The sequence below is a fragment of the Babylonia areolata genome, chromosome 1 (genome assembly GCF_041734735.1).
Source record: "Babylonia areolata isolate BAREFJ2019XMU chromosome 1, ASM4173473v1, whole genome shotgun sequence".
NCBI lineage: Eukaryota > Metazoa > Mollusca > Gastropoda > Neogastropoda > Buccinidae > Babylonia > Babylonia areolata.
In genome coordinates this window covers 82,587,014-82,599,354 of record NC_134876.1, presented here as the reverse complement: position 1 = coordinate 82,599,354, position 12,341 = coordinate 82,587,014, and the positions used below count along the sequence as shown (strand labels likewise).

Sequence of the window (12,341 nt, the reverse complement as noted above, 5' to 3'; positions counted from 1 at the left end):
AAGTTTGACCACTCCTAAACTGACAGTCACTGATGAGGATGGGAGCAGTTTTGATGCACTTGAGGCTTTGGAGGCATCTTCAGATCACACTGGTGTTAGTGATGGCTGTGTCAGCAGTGTTTCTGTCTCTAATCGTCAGAAGGGAAAAGAGAAGCCAATTCATGATGGGATATCGTTACAGAAGCTTTCTGGTGACGAAAGTCATTTCACTGGACAAAAAGATAATCATTTACCGAGGACAACAGATCCCAACTCTTCGCAACAGGGGGGAAAAGGAGACAAATTTTATGAAAAGGACATGATGAGTACGAGTAGCAACAATGAATCATCAAAAGGCACAAGAGCAAAAGAAGAAGAAGATGCAAGAAGTGAAAGCCCTGAAATGGTAAAATATCATAATCCCATCACTGAAATCGACCATTTGTCTCCTCGCTTGGCTGCCAGAAGTCCACAGTTGTTAAGGAAACTGAAGGAGGTCACCTCAACCATTAGCTCCAAGAAACCGGCACGTGAAGTTAGACCCTCTTCATCCCCGGGCCCCAGAAGCATGTCAAATTCACCCCACAACGTGAGCAGACTGTGCACACCAACTGAAAACGGGAGGCCAGTGTCACGACGAAACAACAGCCCAGTTTCAGGTGGTCCGTCAGAAATGATGAGGATATCTTCTCCTGTATTAAAACATAACTCATCGCCTCAAAAGAAGAAAGCGAACACCCAGGGACCTCTCTATGGGTCAGAAAGCATTATCCTGTTAAATGCAGAATCTGCCATGGACAATGATGAAACCAGTTCTTTGTGCAGCCTGGAAGAAGAAGTGACACAACGTGCAGATGTCTCGTGTAGAAATCAAAGGTTTACCACAGAAGTCTGCAACACGGTGACTGTAAGACCCATTGCTATCAGGATTGATACCAACAGACCGTATTCTGGATTCCAGACAATCGCCATACCAACCCAAAAATTGCAGCAAGGAAACAGAGTCCCACTCTGTGAAGGAGAAACTATTATCAACGGAGAAACACTTCCAGAAAGATGTGTCTTAACAACAATTGAACTGGATGTTGCGACTTCAAATGATCAGACGTCATCCGATGTTCAAGAACAAGAGGAGCAGGATGATCAAATGCTGCATGCCCACAGGCAAACCAGTGATGAAACACAGTGTATGCTGTGTGGCAAACTGAAACTAGCACAGGCACAGAATCTGGAAACTAATTTTGTAAGAACTTCGCACAATGATCCATGTACACAGTCCAGGTCTGCAGAACCAGTTACCTTCGCTGGAGGACCCATGAAACAAAAGGATTCTGATAGACAGCAAGGCGGAAAGCAGCCATCAAGTTGCAGTGAGTTCACCAGTCATTTACAACACTGTCAGATGAAGCATGGGATGGCTGATGATGGCCACAAATCAGATCACCGTGCTGTTGAAAATGTGGTTCCCACAGGCCGCTGTAATGTACAGTATCAGCAGCAGCAGCAGCTGGAAGACCAAGTTTATCCGAGTGCTGGAAATACAGAAATGAATTCTTCTTCAAGGCTGAGTGGATCATCTGATGAACGCGACTTGTCACTTTCTGCAACACATTGTAACTGCTCTTCACACCCCTCTGGCACAGAAATGTCCGGGGTGTTAGCTCCAGCGGTAAACACAGGGATGACTTCAGCCTCTGTCCCAGAATTAGGCAACAATGATAGTGGGCATAAGTCTTCGCTATTAAATGGAAGACGTTCCCGAGATGAACATGTGTCCAGTCGATGTCGCAACGACATGTTGAATCAGCGTGAACTCTCACCATGTTCTATTTCGTCATGTGGATCTCTTCTATCCATGTCAGAGGATGGTAGTGAAAGTGATGACCGCAGCAGCGTTCTGATGAGCTATCTGATGTCTTCTTCAAGCTCACACCGTCTTGAACAACAGACAATCGGCAGAAGACGGCTGAGGAAAATGATCCGAATGTTGAAGCAGTATCATCAGGCCCTGTCTCTCAGTGATGCAGACCCAAATGATTTAACGAACACAATGTCTGAGCTGCAACAATTATGTGTCTGCCTTTCCACAAAGCTTGAGCGACAACACCAACATCACACACGGCAGCATCAACGTCGCGATGGACAGCAGGAGGAAATGTTACAGGAGCAACAACCAGTTCCAAATAAGCCACGTATCCAAGAAGTGCACCACACGCACCGGGTATGGAAAGAGAGGGACATGCAAAACGATGAGAAAGGATGTGTTCATGATCACGTAGAGGTCCACCATCACCAACCTCAACAACAACGTCAAAAGCAAGAGCAACAAGCACCTCTCTGTCAGCAACATCACCAACAGGAATCCAGCAAGCGGGCAGTTCACGGACAGGAGTCTGCCAGAGGGGACAGAGACAAACACCTGCTCAGCAACTTAAACCCACAACATCTCAGCTGCCGACAAAAAGCCAGAAAGCACAACGTCACTCTGTTGGTTTTGCAAACAAAGACACAACACGTGATGATCTGAAAATCTACTCACCAAGCCCCAGAACGACAAAAAGCACTCGTTCTTTCAAGAAGCTTCCCACATTAGATGGTGACTCAGATCAACTGCTTCTTGAGAGAGCATGGCGAAACACACCTCTTCCAGACCTTGGAGACGGTAAGGAACTGCTTAATGCTGACAACCATTCGTTTCACCTGCAAAGTAAAACAGCAATGCCACAACGGTTTCAGGCTTTCAACAACCAAGAGTCCCAGGGTCAGAACAGAAAATCAATGCTTGGAAAGAAAGAGAAGAACACCAAACGAAACGGTGAACTTCAGCCAGGGCTTATCGACAGCCCTGAAACATTTTCAGAGATCAGTAGTTTGGATTGTGAGGGGAAGGGGGAGGAGGAGGAGGAGACTCAACAGGAGCGGGAGGGTGAAGCGGAGTGCTGGCAGGCTGGAGGAAAGGACGCACTGAAGCTGGATGAAGACTTTGACAGGATGATCACAGCTGTTAAGGCTCACGTGCTGAAACTGTCTCAGATATCAGGTCTGTACAAGTGTGTGTGTGTGTGTGTGTGTGTGTGTGTGTGTGAGTGTGTGTGTGTGTGTTTGTGTGTGTGTTTGTTTGTTTGTGTGGATTTTCTGAAATAACTTTAATTCAGCTTAATCAAAATCCATAACCTTTCCCACTCACTCATCCTCCCACCAAATGATTGCCAAAGGTAAAAGAATTTGCACGCATTGGAAAAGAGTCGCGCGCACACACACATACACAGAACTAGAACCACACATGCGCGGGCGCACGCACTCACTGGTCTTCTGTTTGTTGGGTTTTTTTCCCCTCAAACACACTAGTGAAGGTTAACTGGAAAGTTTTGAACCCTGTCTCATTAATATTACCATTATCCACCTGGCAAATACTTATATAAATTCTTTCACGCCCCAAGAATATAGCTCGTTTTATCAGAGCCACGAAAAAGAACTCTTGTTTTGCCAAGGCTTAGATTAGGCATACTATGTTCAAACACTCCTCTCTGTCCTGGTATCACACAGATGAAAAAATAAAGGGACCAAACTGTATGTTTGCTCACTCATTCGACCCTTAACCCCCACAGATAATGTGGATTGAATTGTCTGTGTGGTCACTCATTGTTCAATCTGTTCATTCCTGAAGTCCACCAGAAGTGACCAGATTAGGACCTTCAGCTTCAAAACCGTGTGACGGACAATGTAGAGAGGGCTCATGCCTTCCCCCATACAGTGGGGTGAAGGACTACTGATAAGACTGGAACTGGAGGAAAACGTGAAGGTGTTTGTACGTGAAAGGCCGAAGCAAGGAGTGGGGGCATTTTTCTCTCTTTGACAATTGTGTGTGTGTGTGTGTGTGTGTGTGTGTGTGTGCTCCAACCCGCCCCCCCCCTTCCCCCCCCACTCAGACCCCACCCGACCCCCCATTTGTATGACTTGAGAGTGTGTCTGTGTCTAGGTTTCTGTCCGTCTGTCTCTCTCCCCTCCTCCCCCCCCAGCCCCTCCCTCTTTCTTGCTTTCCCGATTACCCATACTGAGAAAATGAGATTTAATCATCTTTTTATTCTCTCTCTCTCTCTCTCTCTCTCTCTCTCTCTCTCTCTCTCTCTCTCTCTCTCCACGTCTCTATGTCTCTGAAGGTGTATTTGTCTATCTCTTTCTCTCTGTCTCTCTTTGCGTGTCTGCGTGTGTGTGTGTGTGTGACAGAGAGACAGAGAGACAGACAGACACACACACACACACACACACACACACACACACACACAGAGAGAGAGAGAGAGAGAGAGAGAGAGAGAGAGAGAGAGAGATGGTTTCTTTGCAGTGATGAAATTATATTAACCGAACGTTGATTTACTGCCGTGGCCAGCATTCGTTTCCTAATCTGTGTACACTGTTTGTCTTTCTGCCAGTTTAAATTGAAGACTGTCCTCTTTTGCGCTGTCTGTCTCTACCTGTCTTTCTGTCTCGATAAGTCTATTTATGAACATTGACTCTGACGTCAACAATCAAACGTAATTAAAGTCGTTTTTGTTTGTACGTTCCCCTCAGTATAATTCGCAGCAAACGTCCTTTTGCTTTCACACACACACACACACACACACACACACACACACACACACACACACACACACTAAAACGAAATTAAAAAAAGAAAAGACACAATAAAAAAAACCCCACAAACCCCCATATGTTTCAACAAGCAGTCATCAAAACAAGCAAGCTGATAAGCGACATCCAACCGGCGATCAACCATCAAGAGATCAACTAGCCGACCGACCAAGAAAGCAACGAAATGACAAACCAATAACTAGTTAAATAACCAGCCAGCCAACTATTCAAACTGGGTTAATAAAGGGATGACGGACGAAACTCCTTCTAACTTTGGCAAAGCACATGACTAATAAAAGATAGTAGCCCAGTTTTACTCTCAGTCTGTCAGTATATCAGTAAAATACTTGAAACGCGAAAGTAAATACCTTATTTGAGAGATTCATGTTTGAATTCTGTTTCTTTTCAGACCGTCGGAAATGTGCGGCGTGGATCAGAAAGTTGCGATCCTCCCGCGCTTTAGCTGCAGAGAAGTGAGTATCGGCCATGGCCATGCTTACTTGTATTCAGTCTTCTGCCACCTTCCTTTCTTCTACTAGACAAAGTTAAACGGTACATAGGAACACACACACACAATTTGCATTTTAAATTAACAGTCGACATTTTTTTTCGGGTTACAGCAATGTATTTCAAAGAAAGTGCACACCATTTTATGTGCACTCGGAATAATTTCATTCGCCTATGGGTTGCAAACGGGGAACAAAAGAGAAAGAAAGTGTTAAAAAGTACATTAATGTAAAATACATTATTTTAATTTTATTTTATTTTGTTTAATTTTATGTTGTTGTCGACTGTCTTCAAACTGTAGGGAAAATCCGAGTAGTGCTCAAAATGACATGACCGCAACACATGTCCATGAAAGAAACGTGATGTGGCCTCTCTTTCTGTTTTAGTATTCCGCCTTAAATTAAGATAAGCTAACATTTGTAGAAGAATACCAAGAAAAAGGTAATATTTTGTTTGGTTGTGAAACCTTCAACGTGTAGTTGGAAGCATGTGCGTGCCAACCTAAAACTGAAATCAAATATGTATTTCTGTCCTTTTAAGCATCATTATGTTATGTGTATTTTTTTCTGCCCGGTGCACTCATATATATATATATATATATATATATATATATATATATATATATATTTTTTTTTTTTTTTTTTTTTAAAGTACACCCAAAACGATTCTGCTGAGATGATGCTGAGTGATTTGTGTTTTGTGTGGATAGAATACAAGTACAAGAGAGAAGAAATCTAAATCCTCCAAAGAATGATCATCCAGTTCTAGGATAGGCATCCACACTCCGTTTCCGTGAGAGTGCATGCTGGGTGTGTTCTTGTTTCCATAGCCCACCAAAAGCTGACATGAATTACAGGATCCTTAACGAGCGTATTTGATCTTCTGCATGCATATACAAACGAATCAGGCACGAGCAAGTCTGCTCATAGTTATGTTGACCTGGGAGATCGTACAAAACCTTCACCTTTCACCCAGCAGGTGTGCCGGAACCGGGAATCGAACTCAGGAAACTCGGTCGAGAATCCAGCGTTCTGAACTTTTCGGCCACCGCACATGTCTAAAAGTTGTTATATATCGTGTGTAGCACTGAGAGGTCTTTAGAGTGTATAGGCACTGATAAAGCAACATTTGTTTCACTCTGAGGGCTCTTCATCAGGCTTGTTACAAAACACACCCAGAACGACTGAACCAGGTTGTTTTGCGGGTAAGTCAGATGAACAAAAACTTTCTTTTCTCCCTGACTGACTTGCTCCGCTTTGTTGTTGGTACTTCGATTAACCACCCGGGGTAGATTGATAGAGTGTTTGTACGCGTGTGTTTCTTTTACTGAACCATCCACCCGTTAACAGAAAAGGGTGGACAGAGGCACCCGGCTACGCTTCATGTGGTTCGTCCCTTGTCCTTGAAGACCTGTATATTCCCCTAAGTGCAATCCTTCGGTCTGCCGATAATGGACGTGCTACATTTTACAGCACAAGAAAAAGGTTTATGGCAGTTTGTGCTCGGATGGAGTTTCTCTACGGGCAGTTAGAACGTCTGGCGCGCATAGAGTGAGGATTTATTTGCTTTAGCTCTTGGGGGTTCCACTTCCAGTAAAAAAAAAATCTCTGTGCGTCTGGTCTGCCGTTAATGAAACAAAAGCTTGTGATTGGGAGGGATTGCTTTTCTGGTGAGCACAATCGAATGTGCAAACTCTCTTTTTTGTATCTTACTGTCTGTTTGTTTGTTCATTTGTTTGTTTGTTTGTCTCTGTCTGTCTGTCTGTCTGTCTGTCTGCCTCTCTCGGTCAGTGTCGATCTCATTCTTGCAGTGTGTGTCTGTATTGCGCGCGCGCGCGTGTATATATGTGTGTGTACGTGCGTGCGTGCATTAGCGAGCATGTTTGTGTATGTGTGTGTGTGTGTGTGTGTGTGTGTGTGTGTGCATGCGCGCGCGTGTTACTGTGTCCGTGTGTGTGTGTGTGTGGTGTGTGTGTGTGTGTGTGTGTGTGTGTGTGTGCACTCTCCTCCATAAATCTGGTCAAGCACTCCTGATTGCTAAACTGACTGATCAGTCACTGACTGACTGACTACAAAAACCTGGTTTGTTGAAAGAGCAAGAAATGATCGATGATGGGTCCTTAACTGATGGGCTGATCGAGGAACACACTGGTCTCTTTCCCTGTTCAGGAAAAAGCGCAACGTGTACTGTGGGAAGCTGCTGAGGATGTTGGAGGCTGGCAGCCTTCAGGACCCGTTCCACACAGTGCCAGACCACGGAGGGCTTAGTTCTCTGCATTCACACACAGTCAGTGTGTGTGTGAGTGTGTGTGTGTGTGTGTGTGTGTGTGTGTGTGTGTGTGTGTGTGTGTGTTTTCCTGTCTCTGTTACTCTGTCTCCATGTGTGGATCTCTGTCTCTGTCACTCTGTCACAGTGTGTGGATCTCTGTCTCTGTTACTCTGTCTCCGTGTGTGGATCTCTGTCTCTGTTACTCTGTCTCCATGTGTGGATCTCTGTCTCTGTCACTCTGTCACAGTGTGTTGATCTCTGTCTCTGTTACTCTGTCTCCATGTGTTGATCTCTGTCTCTGTTACTCTGTCACAGTGTGTTGATCTCTGTCTCTGTTACTCTGTCACAGTGTGTGGATCTCTGTCTCTGTTACTCTGTCACAGTGTGTGGATCTCTGTCTCTGTTACTCTGTCTCCATGTGTTGATCTCTGTCTCTGTTACTCTGTCTCCATGTGTGGATCTCTGTCTCTGTTACTCTGTCTCCGTGTGTGGATCTCTGTCTCTGTTACTCTGTCTCCATGTGTGGATCTCTGTCTCTGTTACTCTGTCTCCATGTGTTGATCTCTGTCTCTGTTACTCTGTCACAGTGTGTGGATCTCTGTTACTCTGTCTCCATGTGTGGATCTCTGTCTCTGTCACTGTCTCGGTCTGTCGATCTGTGTCTCTGTCACTCTGTGTGTGTGTGTGTGTGTGTGTGTGTGTGTGTGTGTGTGTGTGTGTGTGTGTGTGTGTGTGTGAACCAGTGTTGTCATGCTAGTTTTCGTTGTCTCCCTTTTTAGTGAAGACAAATCGTAGTCACGTTAAATTTTCGTTATTCCTTGCCATGTCACGACATTTTAGTGTCGCCGTGCATTGAGCTATCTTCATTACCCCATGTTTTGTCATGGATATTTGCTGTTTCGATACATAAAACTGTCTTCCTTATCTTTCGTTTTGTTACAACATGTGTTGCCGTATAAAATGACACAGTGTTTTGTTTTGCCAGGAACTTTCACAATGTTGTCTTGTATATTTTCGTTGTCTTTTGTTTGGTGCGCGGAGTTGCACTGCATAGTTTTGTTCATGTTTTCGTTGTATTTTCCTTTTTTTTATGTGTGGCGCAATGTCAGTGTAGTCAAGTGTTGTTTTTCGTGGTCTTTTGTGTCGGTAGCCACGTTGAGTTTCAGCTCGTGTTCGTTGAAATGTCTGTTTCCGATGTCTGTGGTTTGTGTAGATGGCTAACCACATCCACCAGACCGAAGCAAAGTACCAAGAGAAAATAGAACGCTTGAAACAGGACCAGGAGGATCAACTTCAAAAGGTACACAAAGTCTTTTTTGAATTTTAGTCAAAGTGCTGCTTACATGGTTCGTAAAATATCTTTTTAAGCGATAAATTAAAAAAAGATTTTACGCACAGGCATATTGAGTAGCATACCTGCTGGATCTTCACAATACAATGTATAAAAATACGAAAGATGCAGTTTTTGTTTTATGTATATACATACACTTAATCTTAGTATTTTTTTCTCCGCATATAGGCGATTATCGCCACTGAGGTTCTTTTCCCAAATACCACACATTTCGTGTTTTACTTCACGGTGAAGAACGTGACTGGGGTGTTTAAGTTCCAGCAGTACAAATCCATACTAACCATGTGGGAGTGTGATATTTCTTTACCTTGTGAAAGAGATCAGTGCAAAACAACAACAAAAACTTCGTTTCGGACTGATCTCTGTGGATATAATTCAAGGAACAACACAAAACAACAACCAAAAAGCAAAACAAAAAGCAGATATACTGATATTTATTATGTTTGATTATCTCACGTGCGTCTGCACAGATATGGGCCCAAAAGAACCGGGAGGTAGAGAATGTAAAAAGTGACCAGCTGAACAGAATACACACAATGGAGGCAACAGTAAGAAAACTGGAAAAGAAAGGTATGTGTGTGTGTGTGTGTGTGTGTGTGTGTGTGTGTGTGTGTGTGTGTGTGTGTGCGTGCGTGCGTGTGTGTGTGTGTCTGCCTGTGTATGTGTGTGCGTGCATGCGGGTGCGTGCGTGCGTGCGTGTGTGTGTGTGTGTGTGTGTGTGTGTGTGTGTGTTAGAGAAAGAGAGAGAGGAAAAAAATTCACGAAAGAATCTTATTGTGATACCCATTATTTTTCTTTCTTTTTAGTTTTTATGTTGTTTGTTTGCTTGTTTTTTGTTGTTGTTTTTTCTACTCATAACCACAAGAACGACATCACTTCTGTTTGAAATATACGTTAAGCCTTTAGGCTTAACTGATACTGATTTTTTCAAACCGCATTTTTTTCCCCAAATATGTTGATGAAGGAATTAGTGTGTACTGTCATGCTCACCACCTTATCATCAGTAAAGAAGTAATGTAATTGTGCAATTTTCAAAATCAGACAATCTAGGTATTCCGCACATTTCAACCCAAATTATACAGATACATAATAATTCATTCACCAAGACATATGTCACAATGTGTACGAGGGTTTCGTTTTGATAGACAGCAGGAGCTGAGAAACGACATGACTCTGAAGCCTGTGATAATGAGTCTATGCTATGTTTTCAGTTCAAACACTGTCGACGAACCTTGACTGGGTACAACAGAGCAAGGACAGACAGATTCTGGAACTCCAAGGGGACAGTAGCAGCACTGACAATCAACGAAGCGTCTTTGAACAAATGGTACTGGTCTTTCTGACCATGTCGATTCCTTGTGTGTCTGTGCATACGTGCGTGTTAGTTTTTAGTATTCGTGTCTCTGTTACTCTGTCTCCATGTGTTGATCTCTGTCTCTGTTACTCTGTCACAGTGTGTTGATCTCTGTCTCTGTTACTCTGTCACAGTGTGTTGATCTCTGTCTCTGTTACTCTGTCTCCGTGTGTTGATCTCTGTCTCTGTTACTCTGTCACAGTGTGTTGATCTCTGTCTCTGTTACTCTGTCACAGTGTGTTGATCTCTGTCTCTGTTACTCTGTCTCTGTCTCCTTCCTTCCTCCCTTCCTTCTTTCCTTCCTTCCTTCCTCCTTTCTTTACTTCCTTCTTTCGTCCTTCTTTCCCCCTTCCTTCTTTCCTTCCTCCCTCCCTTCTTTCCTTCCCTCCTTCCTTGCTCACTTCTTTCCTTCCTTCTTTCGCCCTTCCTTCCTCCTCCTTTCTCTCCTTCCTTCCGTTTTTTTTATTCCTTGCTTCCTCCCTTTTTTCTTCTGTCATTCCTTCCTTCCTTCCTTCCTCCATTCCTTCCGTCCTTCATTTCTTTCTTCCTTACAGCCATATTTTTTTCTTTACATTATTCCTTCCATTTCGTTCCTTCCTTCTCTCTGTACAGATTGAAGACCTGGAGGAGAGCTTCATGGAGGAGAGGAGGCAGCTAGAGACAGAACACGCCGAAGAACTGGGGCAGCTGATCCAGGACACCAGCACACGGCTACAGAGACTGGAGGACGACTATGCGCTCAAAGCTGACGAGTCTGTACGTAGGTCCAGGGCTTTGAAGAGTTCTCTGTGTCTTTGATTTTTCGTCTTCTGTCCCTTATCACAATCTCGTCTCGTTGCCTGCCTGTCTGTCTTCACACCCCTACTCCCTACCTCTCGCTGCGTGTTCATGTCAAATGTAGATACATACTTAGTACGATGAGTAATACACATATGTGTGTGTGTGTGTGTGTGTGTGTGTGTTCGTGTGTGTGTGTGTGTGTGTGTGTGTGTGTGTGTGTGTGTGTGTCTGTGTGTGTGTGAGACCAGAGGGTGCGGGTGGAAAGCCTGGAGAGGCAGACGGAGGACCTGACGGGGCAGGCGGACCACGCGCAGTCCCTGTGCTCGCAGCTGCAGCACCACAAGCAGCACGTGCAGCAGCCACAGCTGGTCAGCCTGGCCGCTCGGCTCCACACTCTGCGGCGTCGGTAGGTGTGCTTTAGGTCACTGGAGATTTGTCATGGCCGATACGACGATGGTTGTGGTGGTGGTGGTGGTGGTGGTGGACGGTGATGACGTGTATTAACTCTTTCCATACGAACGGCGAAAGAGACGACGTTAACAGCGTTTGACCTCAATTACCATCATCAAAATATTGCAAGCGGAAGGCTCTTATACTGAAGACGTGAATGTTGACAAAGAATACCACAATTCTGACGACGGAAGCTAAAGGCTGGGTCATTCAGACACCCACTGGACATCCGAAGGGTCTGTGAAGAGGAGAAGAGAGGACTGGCCGTACTGAGTGAGTTAAGATGCGGTTTGGATGACAACAATTTTGATGATGATAATGATAGTGGTGGTGGTGGTGGTGGCAGCATTTATGAATTGTGGACGGTGATTAAGATGTGAAGGGGAAGACAACGATGATGATGATGATAATGATAATAACGGTGGCAGTAGTGGTGGCGGTGGTGGCCAGCTGGATGGTGACTAATATGTGAAGGAAACAACGACGACGACGACGATAATGATGATGATAATGGTGGTAGTAGTGGTGGTGGTGACTAAGATGTGAAGGAAACAACAAAGGTAACGATTATTATGATGATAACGGTGGAAGTGGTGGTGGTGGTGGATGGTGATGTGAAGGGGACGACAACGATGAAGATGATGATGAAAATGATGATGATGATAATGGTGGTGGTTGTGGTGGACGGTGATGATGGTGATTAAAGATGTGAAGGGGACGACAACGATGGTGATGGTGATGGTGATGACGATGATGATGAGGACTGTAGTTGTGGTGGAAAGTGAAGATGGTGATTAAGTTGTGAAGTGGAGGACAAGGACGATGATGATCATTTTTATGATGATGACAATGGTGGTTTCAGTGGTGGTGGTGGTTGTGGATGGTGCAGGTGACGACAGAAATGATGGTGATGACTATAATGGCGGTAATAATGGTGGTAGTTGTGGTAGCGAGGGTGATTGACATGTGAACAGGGCGATTACGATGACAACGGTGTTCTTAAAATTATGATGATTGTGATAA

The 12,341-nt window shown here is 44.4% G+C and overlaps 1 protein-coding gene across 1 annotated transcript in view; it reads left to right on the top strand.

Annotated features, from left to right (window-relative positions):
• Positions 1–2,519: 2,519 nt before the first annotated feature.
• LOC143288305 (uncharacterized) overlaps positions 2,520–12,341 on the top strand; it is a 29,227-nt gene continuing 19,405 nt past the window's right edge. Inside the window, exons 1-8 of the mRNA XM_076596660.1 lie at positions 2,520–3,019; positions 5,018–5,081; positions 7,284–7,401; positions 8,597–8,683; positions 9,205–9,304; positions 9,946–10,061; positions 10,701–10,844; positions 11,117–11,274. Of these exons, the coding sequence (XP_076452775.1) occupies positions 2,698–3,019; positions 5,018–5,081; positions 7,284–7,401; positions 8,597–8,683; positions 9,205–9,304; positions 9,946–10,061; positions 10,701–10,844; positions 11,117–11,274 (1,109 nt within the window). The 5' untranslated portion in view covers positions 2,520–2,697. The remainder of the gene's footprint in view (positions 3,020–5,017; positions 5,082–7,283; positions 7,402–8,596; positions 8,684–9,204; positions 9,305–9,945; positions 10,062–10,700; positions 10,845–11,116; positions 11,275–12,341) is intronic.